The sequence below is a fragment of the Nothobranchius furzeri genome, chromosome 14 (assembly GCF_043380555.1).
Source record: "Nothobranchius furzeri strain GRZ-AD chromosome 14, NfurGRZ-RIMD1, whole genome shotgun sequence".
Lineage (NCBI taxonomy): Eukaryota > Metazoa > Chordata > Actinopteri > Cyprinodontiformes > Nothobranchiidae > Nothobranchius > Nothobranchius furzeri.
The window spans coordinates 26,528,442-26,550,336 of record NC_091754.1 but is presented as its reverse complement, the minus strand read 5'-3'; the positions used below and the strand labels follow the sequence as shown (position 1 = coordinate 26,550,336).

Sequence of the window (21,895 nt, the reverse complement as noted above, 5' to 3'; positions counted from 1 at the left end):
TTATTTACCCTTCATTTACATTATCGTAAACATTCTGTACAAAATGCAAGGAGCTCTCGGGAGCGGGGTTATTTAGAAAAGAGGTAAATATTTGGTTATATGTTCGTTCGCAGTGTGGAGTGGTTCTGTGAGTTCTAAATGTGTGTTAGAGGGACCGTCCCGTTCACTCCAGCCGCGGCGCTCTGGTAATGTTGCGGTAAGGCATGGAGTCTACTCTGCATTGACGGGTCCCCCGGCTCTCCGGTTGGTAAATACATGCTTATCATCTCCCTCAAGTCTCCGGGGCAAGGACCCCGTGAGTGTGTGCTGCTGACGGGGGGGCTTACGCTCGGCTCCGACTTCACAAGTGACCCTAACGTTCCCATGGCAGCCGAGGAGGAGACGCTGGAGCCCTGGTGCTGCGTGTAGGTGATCCCGCCGTAGCTGGAGGGGGAGGCGTTCATGTAGCTCTGAGAGTTCGAGATGGGGCTGTATTGCAGGGCGGTCATGTCGTAGCGGTGCATGGGCTGCGGGTTGTGCGAGTGGTGGTGGTGTGAGTGGTGGTGGTGGTGCGCTCCGCTGCCGGGGTGCTGGCTGTAGGCGAGCTGAGCCTCCTGCATCATCGCCGCGGCTGCCGCAGCTGCAGCCACCTGCCCCGAGTACGCACCGTTCGCCCAGCCGTTCATGTGCGCGTAGCCGGAGCTGGCGGAGCCTCCGTGACCCCCGGGGCTCTCTAACCTCTGGCCGACCCCGGATGAAGTCATGCCGACACCTAAACCAACTCCACCTCCAGAGCCGGGCCCAGAAAGCAGTCCACCCGCGAGGGAATATTTGTCCTTTTTCAGCAAAGTCTTGGTCTTCCGCCTGGGCCGGTACTTGTAATCCGGATGCTCCTTCATGTGCATGGCTCGCAGCCGTTTCGCCTCGTCGATGAAGGGACGCTTCTCCGCCTCCGACATCACCTTCCACTCTGCGCCCAGCCGCTTGCTGATCTCCGAGTTGTGCATCTTGGGGTTTTCCTGTGCCATCTTTCTCCGTTGCCCTCGGGACCACACCATGAACGCGTTCATGGGTCTCTTCACTCGCTCCTGATTCGCTTTGGACCCACTGTTCGGCCCCGTTTGCCCCGTGTTTGTGTTCGTTTGGGGGCCGGGGGAATGGAGGTCAGTTTCCATCATCATGCTATACATTCACCCGGTTTTAAACTTCGCCACCAACAGAGAGAAAAAAAAGTTCTTTTTTTGAGGAGCTGGCAGGCGCGCACAACTTCGAGCGCGCTGCGGCTGACTTTAATTAATATTCTAACCCCCAAAGGACACAAATAGCATTTGAAAATTAATCCGAGAAGGCAGATAAAATGTTCTCCAGTAAGTATTTCACCTTGTCTTCTGGGTTGCTTCACATCCAGTCTGACAGAATGCGCATTTGAGCCACTTTCCCTGTTTGAGTTGAGAAGTTGCTTAAAGCGGCGGCCATATGATGCGCACTGACAGCGGTTAAATGAGCCACAAGCGTCCAATAGGGCTGAAGCAGCAGAATGATTTGCATGGCGTTCAGTCAGGTGACTAGAGGACCATAGAGGAAGAACACACCGGAGGAGGAGGGGAAGAAGGAGGAGGAGGCAGTGAGGAGGATCAATCCCACAAATAGCAACATTTGAACATTTCAAACAGGCTCTCAGAGACTTTAACGACAAAAATAACTAAGATTTGGTAGTTGCATCGATGAAGCGGCTGAATGGTGGGTTTTTATCTCCCATTACAACGAGTCAAACTTCCTAGAAGTTGAATTAATCACCCAAATCTTACAAAATGTAACGTGCTCCAAAATAATTTCTCTTATTTTCTTATTTGAGCTTTCAAAAACTCCCACTAGTAATTAAATCAGCCTAACAGTGACAAAACAGGCCTCTGTGGACTTAAAATAGAAAACAATCACATGTAATCTACCCCAGCAGGACGATCTAATGGAATCATTTAAAAATAAATTTTGTCCTTCAAAGTAAGACAGGAAATGGTACCAAACAGATTTATTTTTAAGGAATAAAATCTATTCCCAGAGGAGAGGTTCATATAGATGGATGGCCATTTAATGAGGTGAAATTGGGGGGTAACGCGTTGTTATCGCCGTCTGCTGGTGATGGGGAAAGAGCTCCAGTGGTCAAATATTTACTGTCATTTTTCTGGTAGCTCTTTTTACGCAGCTGTTGCTTTTCACTCATCTTATTTAAAATCAAGTAGTCCGATTATAGACAAGCAGAGAAGAGCGTAAAGTCTTCGAGTCCGCGCGTAAATAATCCAGATTTCACAGCTGACCTCCTCTGAAAAGCCCAATCAGCCTCTAATTGAAAGGGAAAACGAAATACCACTTCCCGTGGCGAGACTAACGATTTAATAATTCTCTCGTTCTTTGCTGCGTTTTTTTTTCTTTTCTGTTTTGTTTTAATTAGAACTCAGCCTGATGTAGCTCAGCTTTGGTTTTTGGGGGCCCGAGGGAGCACGATCAGTGGGACGGATCCGTGCGTATTCTTTTGGTAATAGGGTTAACGGGATGTCACCGTGGTCAATAAAACGTTTCCAGCATCTTTCAGGCCATGTGGCTTCAGGCCCGAGGAGGATGACAATTAAAGTCATGATGGGAGCCACGGGGAGGTGCGTGCCAGGAAAGCCATCACGCAACAGAACCAAACAAAGAATAAAGAAAACCCGACACTCACGGATTTTTGTTTTAAGGATGTGGAGGAAAAAACACACCAATCAGTCCAGTTTAGGGATAAAGGTGTAAATTCTCCCTACAATCAGAACAAATGACCGAATTACTCAGATAAGATGATCACATATAAAGCAGGTCGATGCTGTTCGTTTAGTAAAAAAATAAATGAGTAATTTAGAATTTTTTTCTAAATGATTTAGGCAACGTCAAATTTCTTACTGTTTGTTTTTGTTTATTTAAGAAATGAGTAAGAATCTCACATTTTTATTTAAGATAAAAATGATTTTTTTAAAGTAAGTAAAGAAAAGAGTTCGGGATAAATAAATATGATTTATTTTTCATCCTTTGCGCTCCTTTTTGAGAGGATTTAGGGTTGTATACATGAGGGATTATCCTTCACATTGACACTTGGACCCCGGTGCCCCCCTGTTTACTTTCTCCGTCCACCCCCCACCCTCCTCCTCCCGCCCCATCAGTCCTCCTTCTTTAACAAACCTCTTTTCAAACCTCCTCGCTCCTTTTGTGCGCTGGCTTCTGCAACAGCAGTGTGTGTGAGCGCTGTCATGACGGTGCGAGACAGGGGCCAAGGGTCAAAGCAGTTGACACACACACACACACACACACACACACACACACACACACACACACACACACACACACACACACACACACACACACACACACACACACACACACACACACACACACACACACACACACACACACACACACACACACCCTCCACCCCCTCCACAACAAAACACTACATACAAATATGACCGGCTGTTATCGGAAGCTCAAAGTGTGAGCGCGCGCGCGCCCGCTGCGGCCGCCGTGTCGTTTCAGTCTTGCCTTACAGTTTACTTTTAAATGCATTCAAATAAATCTGTATGGAGTCATCTCATTTTTTATGCTTTGCTTTAAACACGAGCGAAAAGAAAACAGCGGTTTCACGCGCGCTGATTCGGGATCTGACGTGTTGATTCCAGGGTAGAAATTAGGATCACGTGGACTCAGACATCTGTTAATTATTTAATTGCGTTCAAGAGACAAAAGATTCTGCGCGTCAGTTTCAATCCAGAGACTTTCAGCCCACCTGCCCACGTCCCCTCCCCTCCCTCCCCCACAGCCGTCCTGAAAGACGCACAAGCAGAAAAAAAGCAAATTTCTCTGATTCACCTGTTTCATGATTGCTGCATTATTTCCCCCCTTTTGTAATTTTTACCTAAAAGTGGCGCAATAACCTCTCAGTCAGATCCGATGACTTCTGTCATTGTAGAGCAACTGGTAGCACCGCGAGGCTGCGCGCTATGCAGCCAGGTGGAGCTCGCTTTGTTCTAAAATAGCCATTTAATTAAAAAAATTAATAAAACGGCAGCAGGAAAATCCGAGAAAAAACAGGAAATAAAAGCTCTGAAAATAACGTCAAAATGTTTCCAACATTTAAAAGAATCAGCTAAATACGGATGCTATATTTTCACTCTCTTCTGCGTTTCTGGGATCGTTGAAACTTACGCACGTTCCCCTTCGTTGCCTCTGCTCCAGACAAAGTGGTGCAGATTTCTTCCTCCTGCTCTCCTAGAGCCACGTCCTAAAACCCATCCAGGCTGCATGTAGGTCTCCCACCGCAGTCTGGCCGCTCGAGTGCCAAGGCCATCCGTGCCCGGTGCCCAAACCCACCACTCAACACACTGAGGGACAAACACAAGAAGAAATGACATTTATTATAGTTACTGTGTAAAAAAACAGACAATTCCAAGTTATTGTTTCTCTCTGCGAAAAGGGGGCTTGCTTCTAACATAATGAACGTCTTTTGTGCAGCGCAGAACAATACAAAACAAGTATTCTAATAAATAGCCACTTTTTTATGGGAAGGGTGGGGGGAGTGGGGGGTGGAGGGGGCTCCTGGATGAATGGGCTGGAGCGGCGGGGTTCTGAAAGGCAGCTCTGTGCGCATTCCGGGGAGGAGGGGCGAGGACTTGGCGAGAAGCCCTGCACCCCCTTGTCTCCCCCTGGGTACTGACTCCCATTACTGATCCCGAAACAGAAAAGGGATGCAAAAGGATGGAAAGAGGTGGGAGGAAAGGAGGATGAAGGATATTGACTTTGGAGGCTGTTTTAATGCAGGACACACATCTTTTATTACTATTATTATTATTATTATTATTATTAATATGATGAAACAATCATTTCTGGGTTCAGACCGTGAGGCGCAAAGTACCCATTCAGCCTCCGCGAACCTGCACAGCTTGCATGTGCTCCTGACAGCTTGTAGGTGGAGAAACTCACACACTCAGACACACACAACAAACCCACAATATGCTGCAAGATGCGGCTGGGTTAATTAAAGGATTTCTAATTAAACACAGGTTCACAGCCAAGTGTTCCTCGCACTGTTTAATTCCTAAACGTAGAGATTTTTCTCCTCCTCGCATGTTTGTTTTGCAAACATCTCCAGCTGAGCAGCACCTTTACTGCTCATAGACCCAGCCTGTTGCTGCATCCTGAACCCCACCCTCTGACAGGTGCTGCAGCTGCAAGGTTAATAAAAAAAGTGCTAATAAATGACAGTTTTATGTGCAATTAAAACTGATCCATTTCTTGCATTTATCCCAACTTTTATGTGTCATCGCCCTGGAAAAGGATGCATAAAATACGTCCTATTGCCCTCTCTGAGAGAGTGCCCCGAGATAAACAAGAGCGAAGAAAAAAAATCTTTTATAATGAATCTTGCTGCTATAATGCATCACATCATTATTGCATTTAAAGCAGAATGGTAACCTAAAACTGCCAAACAGAAAGTGTTCTTTTTTTTTTTGAAAGAGAACATAACATGTCATTCAAATCTGGGCACTCTTGTCTAGAAGCAATTTGTTCTTTGTTGCTATGTGCTCTATTTTCATCTTCTTCTCCTGCGACAGAAGAGCGTCTAAGGGCTGGATGGAGTGGTGAGTCGAAGGCAGGATGACACCAAGAGGAAGGAGGTGAGAAAAGGAGTCAGCCGAAGGAGGAGAGAGGGAGACCAGGGAGGCCAGTGTCAATCCCCACGGCAAACAGCAGCAGATAATCATGGGCTTTAGGAAAACACTGTGTCCATAATGCTATTACTCAGGATTACCTACTCCAGCAGAGAAAGCGAGACTCTCTTCACAATGTGCCACAGACCTTTCAGATAATCATCTTATCACAGATGACAAACCCAGAAGAAACATCCCATTATTCAAGAGGGAGGGGAGAAAATCGGCAGCATGTTTGGATGAAGACATATTGTAAGTCTAAATTATTCAAGTGGAAAAATATCAGATTTTGAAATTAGCACGCCAGTTGCATCAGCACTCTCCCTCCATTTTTTTCCCATTCTCTCACTGTCCCTTTCTCCCGGAGCGCTTTCTCGTTTTCCCCGCAGGGCAATTAGAGACAAGATTTTACACATTGTTCGGCTTATCAATTAGCCATAACACCTTCCCCTCTGATTGGTCTGTAACGAACATAATGGTTTTAACAGTCAGGAGTTGCTACTCTTAGAGGTGCTGTGCTAATGGTGTCGCCACGGCGATGGAGTCACAGTAACAGCTTTGCAGAAAAGCAGAAGGAGGAGGAGGAGGAGGGGAGGCGATGGGGAGAGGAGGTAAGTCAGCTCTCCCTAACACATCTCTAATTAGAGCTCACAGTCAGTCATTACTGATGTAATAGGGTGTAACACTAATGGCTATCAGGCAAGCCCCCACAAACAACCAAGGGGGGCTCTTGTAAGGTGAGAGGAGCAGAAAATTTATGGAAGAAGGAGGTGAGGAACAAAAGGAGATTATGGTGAGGAGGTGAGGTGAGATGGAAAGTTGAGGAGAGTGAGTGCATTGAAGGAGAGACTGAGGGTGGGGGGGTGGGGGGTGGGTTAGGGGTCAAGGAATGATTTTGGGGAAAAGCGTGCCTCACAGAGGAGAAGAGGTTTTAAACGGACAAGGTCAGACCCATTAATGGAAAGTCTCGTTGACGATTTCAAATCAGACGGCGTAAAAGATTAAAATAATTAGGAGTGTATTTGTTTAGGACCAAAAGAGAGGCAGGACGTCTGCAAGGGAGGAAAGAAACTCAAGAGGGAAAGTTAACCACTTAGACTTTGTTAGGCACTGATGCACTCAGCATCAAATTCAGCTGCGCTGATGCATGTTTTTACACTTCTCAGCATCAAATCGCTGCATCTGGAGCGATGGATGCAAACGCAGAGGAGACAGACATCAGAGAAGCACACAGAGGGAAACCAGAAGCTATGGCAAGAGCTCCAAAGCAAAGATTACATAAAGGCACACATTAAACAGGGCTCCGGCTTTTCTGAGAGACGATGTTCTACACATTTCAAGATAGTTTGTGGCACAAACCCCCAAAATCCATCATAACTTGCTGATTTCCTGGAACATGTGACAACTTGAGCTCCTCAAATTTGAATTAAAGAATGGATCTTCAAGAATTTGAGAGCAGAAAGCTTTAGGAAGTTTGATAGAGATAAAGATTGTTCATTGATATTGAACGATAAAGCTGCATCGTTGCCTTGGAAACGTTTACACTATAAAAAGGTTGCAGCAATAATGGTGTGGATTGTTTAAATGTGCTGACCCACTGAGGGAAAAGCAAAGTGCAGGAGATTTTAAAGAACTGCTCAATTTTTGTACGTTTCATTTCCAGGTTTCAGAGAGAAAAACGTGCTCCGCCACATATTTAACAGCTCTGGCTGCTTTTTAGGCTCCACTTTGGAACATTCAAGATAAACTATTGACATAAATGAAGCACGAGGATCACAGAAGTTGGTTTTTATTCACAATTTTCAGACATGTAGACTCCACATTTCTGTCATTTGCACTATTACCATTTATATTTCAATTTGATCTCTCAAGCAAAATCTGAGAAAAATTCTAAATATTTCCCATCATTCTTGCTTCATCATTTAATAATTCTCTAAAAATGACTGTGTTCAAACATTCTTCATCAGTCAGAGCTGCCGTTCAGTTCTTTAATTACATGTTACAGATTGGTTAGCTGAAGATTTTCATGCCGATTTCAAAATTGTAGCATTAACAACGTTGTGCTAGTAAAAAAGTTTTCATTATGATCTGAAAAATGTAGTATGTGTGCGCATTTATGTAAAAAATAAACAAATATTTTGACATTGTCCTTGGAAGTCAAGAAGAAGAAGAAGAAGCCAGACTATTTTTATTTGTAAGATCTGAGTTTATATTGCACACATGATGGGTAAAATCTCATAAAGTATCGAGGAAGATGCAGGATGGGAAACAAATGCATTCCTGATCCTAGAAGCACTGAACCTTAAGGAAGATCTGATGTGATCTAATGACAGGAGCAGCAGCGACGTGGCCTTTCGTGGAGCTGCAGGACTTCTAGGGAGCTCTCTATTCCTGCTCAGAAAAGTGTTTGATTAAATGAGCGTATCGAAGACTTTATGGGTGGGGGGGCTCCTCAGTCGCCAAAGTGTCGTTCCTCACCCAGAATTTAAAATAAGGTCATCATCCCCAGGAGGCCTGAAGTCAAAGCCTCCCGTCTTCACCTGCCCTTTAACTCTCCCCTGTTTTTTCCCTCAAGCCAGCTCTTAGTCTCAGGCTCACGTCTCCTTCCTGTCTTGTTTTGCCTCTTTGGTTTGAAAGCTGCTCCTCTCATTCCGAACAGAGCATAAACGCAACTCCATACTCACTTTACATCCATCTCAAAAGTTGCAGCTTGCTTTTGTGGCTCATTTGATTTTGTGGTTTATTAATAATAATAACAGCAATGATAATAATACTAATAATAAAGCAAAAAGGTTGCAGTAATGTTCTTAAAACTGTAATTTGATTACCAAAATGAATTTTATGGAGTAGCAAAACAATAACAGAAATGGCATCGTGTGTTGATAGGACAGGTAATAAGTACATTAAAGCGTGTGTGTGTGTGTGTGTGTGTGTGTGTGTGTGTGTGTGTGTGTGTGTGTGTGTGTGTGTGTGTGTGTGTGTGTGTGTGTGTGTGCTGTGCTGAGCAGATGCATATCCAATAAAATGCAGAGGGACAATAACCGACCATTCTTATGCTAATCAAGGAGGCCATTAATGTTTACATTTAAAATCAGGCCTTGCTAGGAAAATACATTCGCTGCCCGCTAAACTGGGATAATTAGTTCCCTCTTAAACCCATATTCCATTAACTCAGGTGAATCCATCTGAGTTTCATCAAATTTCTGCTTCGTTTTTGCATAATAAACAATTTAAAAGATAATGACATATTCAGAATTAGTCTGGGCAGAAGAGCAGTTATAAGAAAATAATGTTTAAAAGGGCTTTTTGTCCCATTATTTAACTCTCGTTGGGAATTTTTTAAAGTGTTTCCTGTAAGTCAATGAGCAAATTAGTGATTGATTAGTTCTTGAACGTAAGTCGTGCATCTTCTGTTAAACACCTTAAAGCCTTGCGGAGGTTTTAGACTCTTCTTACACCTGCAGATGCCCTCTCATTTCATTTTTATCTTTTACTGACTTGCAAATTGTGCCTTTTGTTTATTTTTCACTAAAAAAGGACCACAATCAAATGCATGCACAAGTTCTTTAGCTTGCAGCCAAAATCAGAAAACCTGGCTTGAACAAGTTGCATTCACAGTGATGTGTGTGAATGGGCGTGCAGAGAGTGTACATGACGCTGAGCGTAATTTTATTTAACAAGAAAAGCAAAATTATCAAAATACTGCAATTTTCCTCGCCTTTAAGCAATATCTTCTCGGTTTTTTCATATTCCTTTTGTATCACAGGCATTTATTGTGCTGAAAACACTTGTGGTATATATAGGTAAGTAGCTTCACGTCTCACTCCTGCACACACACACACACACACACACACACACACACACACACACACACACACACACACACACACGCACGCACGCACGCACGCACGCACGCACGCACGCACGCACACACACACACACACACACACACACACAAACACACACACTGTAATGGATAGGAGCTGGCTGAGGGCGTCTGTCAGGGGCGACTGTTCTAATCAGAGCAGTGGGGAGAGAGATAAAGGAGAAAATAATGAGTGTGGCATCGGGCCTTTCATAGCGCAACAAAAGGCCACGGGATCAGATAGACACACACAATGTAGAGAGGAGAGGAAGGGAGGAGAAGAAGAGAGGGAGAGAGAGAGAAGAGAGGAGGAGAAAAGGAAGAATGGGAGGAGGCGAGACAAAACGAGGGATTGCCGTTTGCAAATATGCCTTCATGCACTGCAGGTGAAACGTTTGCCTAAGGATGCCGACAAACTGAGGGGATGGATGTTTCTATGACAACATCAATCATTTCAGCACCAGGAGCTGATAATATATGTTTGCCAGAACACATCCTTCCCTTTTTCTGCCTGAAAATACTTTGCTGGCCTCCTGCCCTCTTTTCTCATTGCTGATTAGTGCTGCTTCATTTTACTGCATGTGATAATTTCCAGTCATCCTTTGATTATTAATGCTTAATTTACCCAGATTACACTGCTTTGATTATTAATGCCTAATTTAGCCTGATGACACCAATCATTAAATATTTCCCAAGCTGAAAGCAAACAGCTTCGGTAGTTTCCCACAGACTCTCCTACTGATAATGATACAGATCAGAGAGGCCGGCTGACCGCCGGCCTGCGAGCGTTAAGTCAGAGCCCACATTTTTTCATCCAAACTACCATCAAACTTTAAAAGAGAGAAGAAGAAAAAGAGAAATACTAATTAGAAACTGCAAGCTAGGAGAATCGAGCAGGCAGACGCTGAACAGAAAATCCTATTCACAGACTTAATGAGCTTGTCGAAGCTGAATAATTGATTTCTAATTCTAGCCTGCAGCTGTTGACCCGATCAGGGAGTGTTTTGAATGGAAGTGAAATATGTTGCGCTCTGACTTGGCACTGTTCTGGTAACAAACCCATTACCAAACACTTCCACGGCTGTGCGTCACACCTTCAGCTTTTCGCGTGAACTTTGACGTTTTTAGCTTTGGCTGCTTCATCACTTTGACATCCGTCACAAATAATTCTCTTCACAGCTCAATTCTCCCACAGATCTTGATTATTTTTGACTGGAGACAATGTTATAAAAAATCAAATTTTTTTAGACATTGATGTTCAGCTATAAAAAGCGAACTCTCCCAGCGTTGGGAACCACATCCATATCAGATTGTAGGTGTTTTATGTTTCGCTCATTTGCTGCAGAGTGATGCTTTGTTGGCCTGTGTGGACGATCATATCCTGGGGGCTCTGGGGGCAGGACCGGCATAGAGCGCCCTGTGTGTGAACCACAGCCGCCCAGCGTCCCTGTAAGATGACCTCACGGAAAATAGGCCTAATTATTACCGTGACAGGCCGCGCTATCATATTCTGCCAGATCAGTCACTACATAGGAGAGAGAGAGAGCAGGAGAAAAATTAACAGAAATATATACCACGGTGCCACCAAACCCCCAGCCCCCACCCATCTTGCCTAAACTCAACCCATTTATTTTTAATACTCTAATCAGCGAGTCCCAAAGGTGGCTCGGTTCTCAGTCACCAGCACAGGTGAGTACAAATGAAACATTTAAAGAAGTTTTCTGCTTGTTTGTGAGAAAATAGAAGAGAATCAGGGAGCCATTGCGGCTAGATTCAGAGTTTAAACGATGGATTTGAGGATTGTCCCTAATCCTGAGGCCTGTAGTCATTAGGGCTGGATCATTATATGATGGATTTCAGGACTATTTGCTTGGTTTTGTTCCCAGAGACAGTCCTCCCAGAGACACCCTGGGAATGGGACATACTACACCAACAGCTACCTCCGTGAGAAAAACACAGCAAACATCAATGATCCGCGCCGACGTGTGCTCCAAGCTGGCGTTTAAAACAGAATTCAGGTTACTAGGCTAACAGTGGAGCCAGCAGTGGTGTGCTGCCAGAAAAGGTTCAGAACAAAGTCTGAACACTTCATTTAAAGGTGTGATCCACTCATTGAATCAATACATATGCAATGATCTCTGGTAGGAATGAATGCCTTGCAAGCTGTGCTCGGGGCAAAAAAACGCCCAGAAACGCTTGTATCAGCACCGAACAGTCTGCTGCTGTAGAGAGCAGAACACGACATTTGGAGTCTTTTTTCCCGATATTTGGACATCTAGCCTCAGGCCTAGTCCACACGTAGCTGGTTATTAAAAAAAAATACAAATATCCGCCCCTCCAAAAACTTGCATCCACACCACCTCGTTTAACAAAAAAACTCTGTCCACACGTACCTGGATAAATACGTTGTTAAGGACATGCCAGACCTGTAGGCGGCAGTACTTCCCCCGTTCTTAGCCTCGTCCTTCGTCTGTGGTCTTCCGCAAGGAGCAGTAATTCCGCTTGCAAAAACAAACAAGCAAAAAGCGCTTGGACAATTGATAAAGCGAGCGCCGCTCTGAGGGCATCCATGCTGTCGGCTAGTGTAAAGAGAGGTCGCACACGTGATGTCAGCATTTTTTTGTCGCGGAAAGTGACGTTGCGGACCTTAAAACGCCGGTTTTGTCTGTCCACACGCAGACACCCAAAACGGAGAGAACGCAGATCTTCACTTTGGCCGGAGTTTTTAAAAAGATCCGTTTTCGTGTGAATGACAGGCCAAAATGTAGAAAAATATCTACATTTTGGCAGATCCCCGGCTACGTGTGGACAGGGCCTCAGACTGGATAACAGCAATGGGACTCTACTGACTTGTTGCACAAATACCACAAGCCTGGAGGAGCTTTTCTTTGTGGTGGAGTTGCTAATGCTAACAATTAGCATCTAGTCGGGACATTCTCTGCAGTTTCCTGGACATTAAAACAACAGCCTTCTCTGTCAGGAGTCAAGATGGGTGAGTCCATGATTTTTAAGTGACAGTGTGACGTAGATCTGTCAGGCTTTTCAAATCCTAGAGTTTCACCATCTATTTCCATTCAGAAGCTAATGCAGGAGATGGGTGTAGAAAACCATTTTCATGTTCAGCCTAAATGACAAACTTGGAGTGACTGATTATAGTCAGAAATAATCATTAAAAATGGTTTTTCGGAGTTCCACACTTTTAAGTTTTTTGTCTTTTTAATCATTTTTGGAGCTTCTTTCAATCCTTGAGGGCAGTCAGTCATAAAGGCCAACAAACACAAATAAAGCATTTTACACACAACAGAAAGACAGCTAGAAAACAAATCACTGAAATGTTAAATCCAAAGGAATAGGCGGATATTCTTAGTGATGTGCAATAGCAACAGTAATCATGAATCCAAACATTTTACATCCAGATGTTTTGGCTTTCAGATCATTGAAGTGTCTTTTTAATTTAGTCCCTTTAAATCTGGAGTATTTTAGAGCTCATTACAAACATGGGAGTATTTAGATTCATCATGGAGCTATTAGAAAAAACAGTTCACAGCTACAATCCAGGTGCATGTTTATGTACTGAAAGCAGAAGATAGCGAAACCAGGAAAAGTTACTAACTTGATTTAACTCGAGCAAGGTGGATTCAGATGGGATTAACATCTGGCTGAGGGAATGCTTGTACTGGAGGAGTCAATTAACAGGTGTGGTCATCAGAAAACTGCATCCAGGTGAGAAGAGAGAGAAAGAAAACTGACAAAGAGTCTAATGTTTGATTATTTAGGTTTCATTTTTCCAAGTGGCTGGGGAGAGGGAAGTCTGGGCCTCTGGACTCAGGCTTCTGCCCCTGCGACCCGACTCCGGATAAGCGGATGAAAATAAATGGATGGATGGATGGATGGGTTTCATTTCTTTTCCAGTTTTTCTTTAAATTGTTATGAAAAAAAAAACACTACGGGAAATAAAGAGCAAACAAAGTGTATAAAAGCCAACACCTGATCCCAAGACCCATTATTGTTGGATGTATGTTCCATCCATCCATCCATCCATCTATCTATCTATCTATCTATCTATCTATCTATCTATCTATCTATCTATCTATCTATCTATCTATCTATCTATCTATCTATCTATCTATCTATCTATCTATCTATCTATCTATCTATCTATCTATCTATCTATCTATCTATCTATCCATCTATCTATCTATCTATCTATCCATCCGTCCGTCCGTCCGTCCACTGCTGTACAAAAATGAATTTTTATTTTTTGTCTTTCGTTAAAATGGTCCATCTAATAATCTATTTCTGAGTTTTTTAAAATCACAAAATGTTTTTCTTATTATAAGTCATTTTTTATTAGATGAAATAACTTTAAAAAATAAAGCTTTTCCAAAGTTTCTTCACATAATATGCTCTTAATCTGTAGTTAATATAAACGTGCCTTCAGATGCCAACGAAGAGATTAACTTATTTAGTTTTATGTGAAAAATTGACCTAATGCTCTAAATAAACTCTACTTTCTTCAGTCATTAGTAAGTTTACCACCCAGTGCATCATTGCACATCTGATCATGCTAATCTTGTTGCCACATATCACACCTGTTGATGACATCACAAAAGTTATAGCAGTTTGGTTATTACACATATTACAAACTGACAGCCTGATTTAAGATTCTTTTTCAGCTAATTTTATCTTAAAATCTCACACTGCATCAACGAGGCAGATGACCAAGGCACAAAACACAGTGATGATCTGCAAGAACAACTCACAAAAGAGAGCAACATCATTTTAAAAGTGCCAGGATGAAAGGGGACATCAGAAACCAGAAACATTTGGAGACACACACACAATGCCCAAAGAACAAATACACCGAGCCCTGGAGAGGTGAGGAAAAAAAATCAAAAGTTTCACTTTCATCGTGAGAAGTTTGTTTTTCCAACTAATCTGTAAAACACAATAGTAATCCCAAATATCAAGCTAATCAATAAGAGAAACAGCCGTTTGGGCCAACCTAAATCATCTGGATTTAGTTTTGAATTGTGACTAAAATCCTAATATACACTTTATTATAATCTAAACTGTCAACGATTCTAGCCTTGTTTTAACAAACATTTCTGTGTAGAGAACAGAAATGAAAAGGAATATCTAAACAGCTGTTAGTGGCTCATAAGTCATTAGGGTTTCTACGGTAACCACATCTGGACCTCTAACTCTCTGGCAGCAAATGTACTGAGAGTTTTCACATTTCTACTGCAGTTTAAGGGGTAAATATAAGTTTAACAGAAGAATCAATAATGATTTGAGACAATTTTGAGCAAATATTTATCTGAAGTCTGCTGAAGTTTGAGTGTGGTCGCTCTGCACTCTAAGGGGATTTGAGGAGCCCACAGTGAGGAAAAGACAACAAATCTGTCCAGTTGTATAAAGGCGTTGTTGAAATGAAGAGTTGGTTAACAAAAAGTTTTATCATTTTAAAAGATCAAAGCTTCGTGGAATCAGTTATGTAAAACCTATAAAATATAGCTTTGACTTCTTTAAGTGATACTTGAGACTGTCTGAGCTGCGGAGCTCCAGAGAGGGTGCGACTTTCTGTTTGACCAAAATCTTACTGTCTATAAGAGTCACGTTACGAACGCAGGAGGATTGGACCCAAAACGCAGAACACCACACACCTCAAGGCAGGAGAGGTTGTACAAAATAAAATTCCTTTTATTAGGAAAACCAAGACTGTAGGAGTCTAAGCCAAACAGATCTAAAATTCTAAAGATAAAAAAAACAAAAGCTCACTCATGAGCCAGTATCTGTAGGTCTGTAGGGGATAAAGCAACGCTGACACACGACAATGAACCAACAAACACTGGAGACACAGACAGGGTTATATACACAGGGCTGGCTGATAGGAGAAGAGGAGCAGGTGCGTGGGGAATTGGGCACAGGTGAAACTAATAAGTAAACGAATGATCTGAAGTGGAGAAGGGAACACACACACTAAAGGAGACTAAAGAACTGAAATCATAAACCTATAGAAAACTACAGTGGAGAGACATGAGGAAAACCTGGGGGGAACTGGGGACAAAAAGGGCTATAGAACACAACAATAGGAGACTTTCATGAATTTTTTCTCTTTGTTTTTTAATGGTATAGGGTGTGGGTCACTTTTACCAAAAGTTCACTATTCCTGATTTAACTAGATGTTTTCATTATTAATAATTTACAGTTTTTATAGCTGCAAGGTGAGAAAAAAAAATGACAGAGCTACAAACAGAACATCAACAGCATCTGAAGTTACCATCATCCTTTGGGTACCTCAGGTCCAAACATCTCCAGAAGTTTGAAGTGGCAGAATCTCGCAAAGATGCATTTTTAAATACTTTGGAAACTGAACGAAAAAGACACAATCAGATTAAATGTTTGTCCTGCTAATCAGAGAACAGAATACAGTCGCAGGTCTTGTAACCCGGCCCTGCCCTCCACCTCCCCAGACCCTCTCCCTGTCACTGGCCATGTGTAGTGTGTAATAGGCACTGACAGTTGCTGTGCAGGTCAGTAACCCCGTGGCCTCGTCTAATTGAGGCTAAGGATCCCGGCTTGTCCTGCCATCTATAATTAACCACATCATCTGCGGCCGTATGAAAGATTCAGCTGGACTGGGAGTGGCCGACACTTGATCCCGCTGCTGGTGTTTACTGCTGGGTGCATAAACGTATTTGTGGGTGAAAGCGTTGCCATCATTTTGAAGAATCCTCTGTTTTGGCCGAACAGGTGATCCATTTTAGTGGTGCACTATATGCATGTTTAGGTGGATGCATTTGGATTTTAAACCGTTTGCAGATTAGCTTATAATTTCTTTTGCATTTACATATGAAAGCAAAGGAAATTTGTTGAAAGTCCTTGCAGTCTCTGCTGCCCAGCTTGAGCTTCTGTGACAGGAAGTCTCAAGTGTACTCTGCCCTTCAAACACCTTGGCTCTGTCTTCTCCTGCCCTCTTCGTCCTCTCCCCCATCCTCCCCCCCTCCTCCACGGCTCTCCTGGCTCACACTACCCCACTCAACTCCACTCTGTGTCCTGTTGATGCCTTTGAAATCCGGCTTTCAAAAATGCTGCTTTTTGAATTAATGAATCATTTTTCGCCAGGTGTCGTTGAGGGAGGAGGTGGGGGTGGCGTTGGAGGAAGGGGGGGCTAATAAATACAGAGTAGTGAGAGTCTCACCACTCCCTCTCCCTCGCTCTGCACACTCTCCACCCAACACACACACACCACACGCCTTTGCTCTCCTCCCACCCCCTCCACCCAGGCCCCTATGATGAAAGGCCTGGCTCGTTCCTGTACCTTTAATTTAAAGCTGAAAAGGAAAACGAGAGCGGGGGTGCGAAACACGCTTATGAATATGGAGAAAATTGAATGAGAACCATCCCTTTGAATAAATCAGTATGAATATCCCTTGGCCTTGTTGGGAGGAAGGTCGCGAGAGACCCTTGGATACACAAATGGAGAGCGGCTTGATGGACCACTGCGTGTGCGCCTGAGCCACGTTCTATCTGTGTGTTCTCATTATCTGTATGCAGATGTTTGGAGAAATTGAGATTGTTCATGATGCGTTTTTCCATCAGAAAATGGCTCAGAGGGGTATTAAAAAGGAGAGCCATTTATTAATTAAATGAGCCAGGGATCACCGTGCAGATGACGTGGATCAGCAGTGTGACTGTGTGGTGCAGTGGAAATGGTTATTTCTAACTTTTTGCATTCAAACTTTTAGTTGAGTTCTACCAAATCAGATCTTCTAAAATAAAAAATAAATAGTTTTGCTGTTTAACAGAAATCTGAAACAGAAATTAGTTTAATTTCTCATATGTGAGATTTTTTTTTCTATATTTCATGACAACCCGAGACGCAGCGAGCAGACTCTGCTGCATCCCTGTTTAACAATAAGCCACAGTAACCTTGACCGATGAAGTCAATCCCTTTTTTATTCTCAACGTTTCTTCACTTTGAGCTGAGCTGAACCGAGAGCGTGGAGCAACGCACCCATGACCACTTCACAGATGAAAATATAACTTAGCAGCTTTAAATAAAATCTGGGAACTGAATGTTTATTTCTCTATTAGAAAATAAAAAAAAAATGCTCCTAAATTGTTAATTTTGGCGTTATTTTTCAGATCCGACAGCTGAAACGCTGTTATTTTGCATCCTATTTGTCCTTAGCTAAGTAGCTTAGAACATTTGTTTGTTCATCCTTCAGGCAGTCATAAAAATCATTTGTTATTTTATGTTAAATAATGAAATCACAGCAATTTAAAAAATCAATTAAACATAAATAATGCGTCTCTGTATTAATTTTGATGTTGGAATGGTTTAGAAATGACATTTGAACCTTTAGCTGATTGATGGGAGCAGCGATTGTTCCTTAAGGTCGTTGTTGTCGCTTCTTCACATTCTGATTTAAAAAAAGACTTGAAAAGAAACTTTTCCTTTTATAGATCTGCTCACCTGTGATCAGTTAATCAAGAGCTTTTCTGAAGGCGCATTTATTAAAAGTCAAAAGTTCATTAGAAATAAATAAAAAAGGAAGAAGCGAGAAATTGTTGTCTTTTACTTTACATGTAAAACTGAAAACTGTATTTGTTCTGACTTTGAAATGAAATCTTAGTTTTTATTGGGGATTACGGAGAAAGAATCAGAAAAATTCAACTGATATTTCTCTAAGTTCCTGAAAACAAAACATCTAGAAACAAACTGTGACTGAAAGAACCTCATTCTTTCGACGCTTAGCCTTTTCTGGCATGAAAGTTTTTGGTTGCAGTCTTTCACTGGATCTAAGTGTCTCGGAAAGCTGCAGCCATGGGATTTATTACTGGATATTTTGCAAAAATCACAACCACTATAACCGCTTTTGCAATGCTAGTCCATAAATCATTGTACTGCCATCAATTACAGGCAAAAATTACCTAGATTTCTGTTTATTTACCAGATTAAATATCAATAACAGCTGCAAAATATAGAACATCTGGTGCATCCAGGGTTCGGCAAAATGTTGTGATATTTCCGTCAAAATAATCACGGAGTGCAAATTTGAACCAAGTGAAAAAGTTCTAAAAGAGCTGCTGAAACATGTTGAAGACTGACTCATTAATTATGATTATTTATCACTTTGAAACACTGATATGGTCAAATTATTAATTTCACTTACAAACCCAACATTGCTAGAGTTACTTGAGTTAATTGTGCCAAAAACTTTTATTTGTTTTTTTTTTTTCAGTTTCAGGCGAGTGAACCTCTTATGCTATCAAATATATTGGATACATTTGAAATAAGAGTATTGTTTCTGTGTTTGTCTCTTTCTGCATTAATCTCGTCTGGCATGCGTGATAATTTAGTTACTGCTGAAACAGATGTGACGGATCTCATTTATTTATGCATCAAGACACAGACAGCCCTCAGCTGTCATCTCAGTAAACATCGAATTCTGACAGAGAAATCTAACAGATTGACATCTTGAGAGGCAGAGAGAAACGGCAGGGTTTGGATACTGCAAGGTTAATTAGTTTTCCAGAAAAATACAAGTGAACCCATTTTGCTGCACAGTATTTCTATCTAAGAGTTCATGGTGAAGAGAGGACTCTTTTCTTCCTGCAACACCTCTTTCTGATTTTATTTTACATGCCTGGGAATTTTTAATTGACTTTTCCCCTCTTCCTCCTTTCTGCTATTTGGCCGAAAGTGTGACACGTGACGGGACTAGAGAAAAAGGGGCGCCGCTGTGCATGCTCAGAGGTGTAATCACTTAGCATTCCCAAGATGAGCATGGCTGATTTTCAGAGAGGTGTTGGGTAAACATTTGTTTTAATTTTCGCTAGATGCTGCAGGCTTGAATCACCAATGTGACACTCAGAAATGCAAGCATAAACTGTGCATAAACTCTGAGATCAGATTAGCCGTGATAAAAAAATACAAGTAGGAAATATTACTTTCATGTTTTCCTTTCTAAACCGAGAAGCTTGTTTCAGGGTCTCTTGCTGCTGTGCTAATTACAACCATGTGAGCCAGGAAGGACTCAGGTGCTGGAGAATCCTTCAGTGAGGGACATCTGCAGCTGACAGTTCCAGGAAGGTTGTGTCGCCCAGTCTCAATAGCTAATGAACAGACACAAGGATTTTCTCTCAAATTCATTATCGTCACAATGAACGAATTCAAGGTCCCTTTCGGTCGTCGTTCTCAGCATATTATCTTCCCATCAGCTTGTCGATCACCTCAGCCCCACAAACAAACCCCTATCCATCTCCACGTGGACACACAGATACACCTAAACACACACAGAAAATCAGATCAGCTAATTAAGATGTGGTGGCTGAGTGGGAAGTAAACACAAACAGGGACGGACAGATGTCTCACTCCAGTGACTTCAAAAGGGAACCAAAGAACACAGGGCCATGTAATGTGATTTAGATATAATGATTCCAGGTCAGGGGTGATGGCTAGACTGCTGGGCAGTGGGAGAGCAGCTGACAAGCGTGTAACTAACCATGACGGATGGGAATTCAATGGACTGCCTACTCCATACACTTAAAGCAAGATGGGAACAAATTACATAGCTGACCACTTTGTCAGCTTGAGCGGAAGAGAAAAATTCATCCTTTCCCAGAATATTTTCTGACAGACGAGGACCATAATCAAGTCAGACAAGAAGCTATTGTGAGGGAAATTTTCCTGGTGATGCTTCAGTGTACTACCTGCTCTTATGATGTGCAACAACTCAGAGAGAGAAGCAACAACCCCTGCTTAGAGCTAAACTTCATTTAGCTTGTACACTTACTGCTGAGTTTAAAACCAATAAACCATAAAAACATGCCAAATAGTGTACTGTTGCAAGCCTACTTTAAGTCCCGGACAAGCCCCCACTCATCAGCTTTTAAAGCTTTTATTAACTTGTTTTTTCAATACATTTGCTATTGTATCAAGAATAAATGAAACCCTTGTGAGTTGTTTTTAGGGGATAAAGCTCTGGCGCTCCTGTTTCAGGAAGTAAAATTTAGCTGGAGGAGTGGGAGGCAGAAAACAGCAGGATTTAGAGTCTTACCCCGACTTCACACTAGAGACATCAGCGGCGTGGAACAGCAGTGGAACGTTGATGCTTCAAATAGAATCTATTTTAGTTTATGGGTTGATCCAAATCAGCCATTACGTGGAAATTATCATGTGCATTCCAGAAGCAGCAAGCCACACCGCACTGCTAAAGATAGGATTAGGTTCTATTTTTACCACGAGCCGCTTCTGGATCACGTTAATTTCTGCTGTTAACTTAGGGTTAAACAGGAAATCAAACATTTTCAGTGTAAAACATCTGGTAATTTTGAAAGTTAAAGAATATTGTAACTATGCAATTTCATATCTATGTAGACCACATCAATACATGTGACCTAACGGCTTGTTTACTCCTACCATCTTTTGATAAGTGCAACAGTGTGTTTTTCATGGCTTTAATCCTGGCGGTGGAGAGAAACCACATCAATTCCCTAATGTTATGAAACTGTTCACACATATGGGAATAAAACCCTACTGATTCTAAATAACTTTATATATGACATCAAACAGTGACATCAAACGCGATCTCCTTCTTATTATTTTTGGCAGAAGGCACAAACAAACAATGACCTTTGGAGCCTCAAGAGATTTTTGTGATCTCACGATTCCGGTGAGGAGGACTGCAAAGAAGTCCCTCCGTGGCTAAGACTCTTCCGGTGTGGATTAACGCGCAACAAAGCACGCAAGTAAACCATTCTGCGCCACTGATGCCTCCAGTGTAAACTCCTGGTTCTGCCACCATGAGCCTCACATATCCTGGTCCACCAGCAAGGTTATGGCCTGGGGCGTGGCTTGACTGACCCACTGTAGTTCCCCTGAACCCCAGACTAGATCAACACCTCCCAGGGATGTAGACTTGTCGCTCGTTCCTCCACAGTACCATGACCTCACTCAGGTCTTTGCCAAGGAACCCACCACCAGATTACCCCCTCATCGGCCTTATGATCTGGAGATCAGGCTCCAGCCCGGAACCACCCCGCCCCGGAGTCATCTATTCTCACTCTCCCCAGCGAAGACCCGGGCGATGGACTCCTACATTGACGAGACCCTCCAGAAGGGCTTCATCCGCCACTCCACATCCTCCTGTGCCGCAGGTTTTTTTTTTTGTTAAGAAGAAGGAGGGGGATCTCCCGCCCTGTATTGACTTCCGGGGGTTGAACAAGATAACCATCTGGGATCGTCACCCTCTTCCTCCCATGGGTACTGCTCTGGACGCCATCTGCCAAGCTGCTCTATTCACTAAACTGG

The 21,895-nt window shown here is 42.7% G+C and overlaps 2 protein-coding genes across 3 annotated transcripts in view; both read right to left on the bottom strand.

The window, feature by feature from the left end:
- The window catches only part of sox1a (SRY-box transcription factor 1a), a 34,905-nt gene extending 32,865 nt beyond the window's left edge, over positions 1 to 2,040 (bottom strand). The window contains exon 1 of one of the 2 annotated variants that reach the window (XM_054746795.2): positions 327 to 2,040. In XM_054746795.2, coding sequence (XP_054602770.1) covers positions 327 to 1,169 — 843 coding nt within the window. In that variant the 5' untranslated portion in view covers positions 1,170 to 2,040. The remainder of the gene's footprint in view (positions 1 to 326) is intronic. The other variant, XM_015966128.3, reaches the window with a different exon arrangement.
- A 2,203-nt stretch (positions 2,041 to 4,243) lies between these two features.
- The window catches only part of LOC129164934 (uncharacterized), a 48,399-nt gene continuing 30,747 nt past the window's right edge, over positions 4,244 to 21,895 (bottom strand). Inside the window, exon 5 of the mRNA XM_054746796.2 lies at positions 4,244 to 4,382. Coding sequence (XP_054602771.1) covers positions 4,375 to 4,382 — 8 coding nt within the window. The 3' untranslated portion in view covers positions 4,244 to 4,374. The remainder of the gene's footprint in view (positions 4,383 to 21,895) is intronic.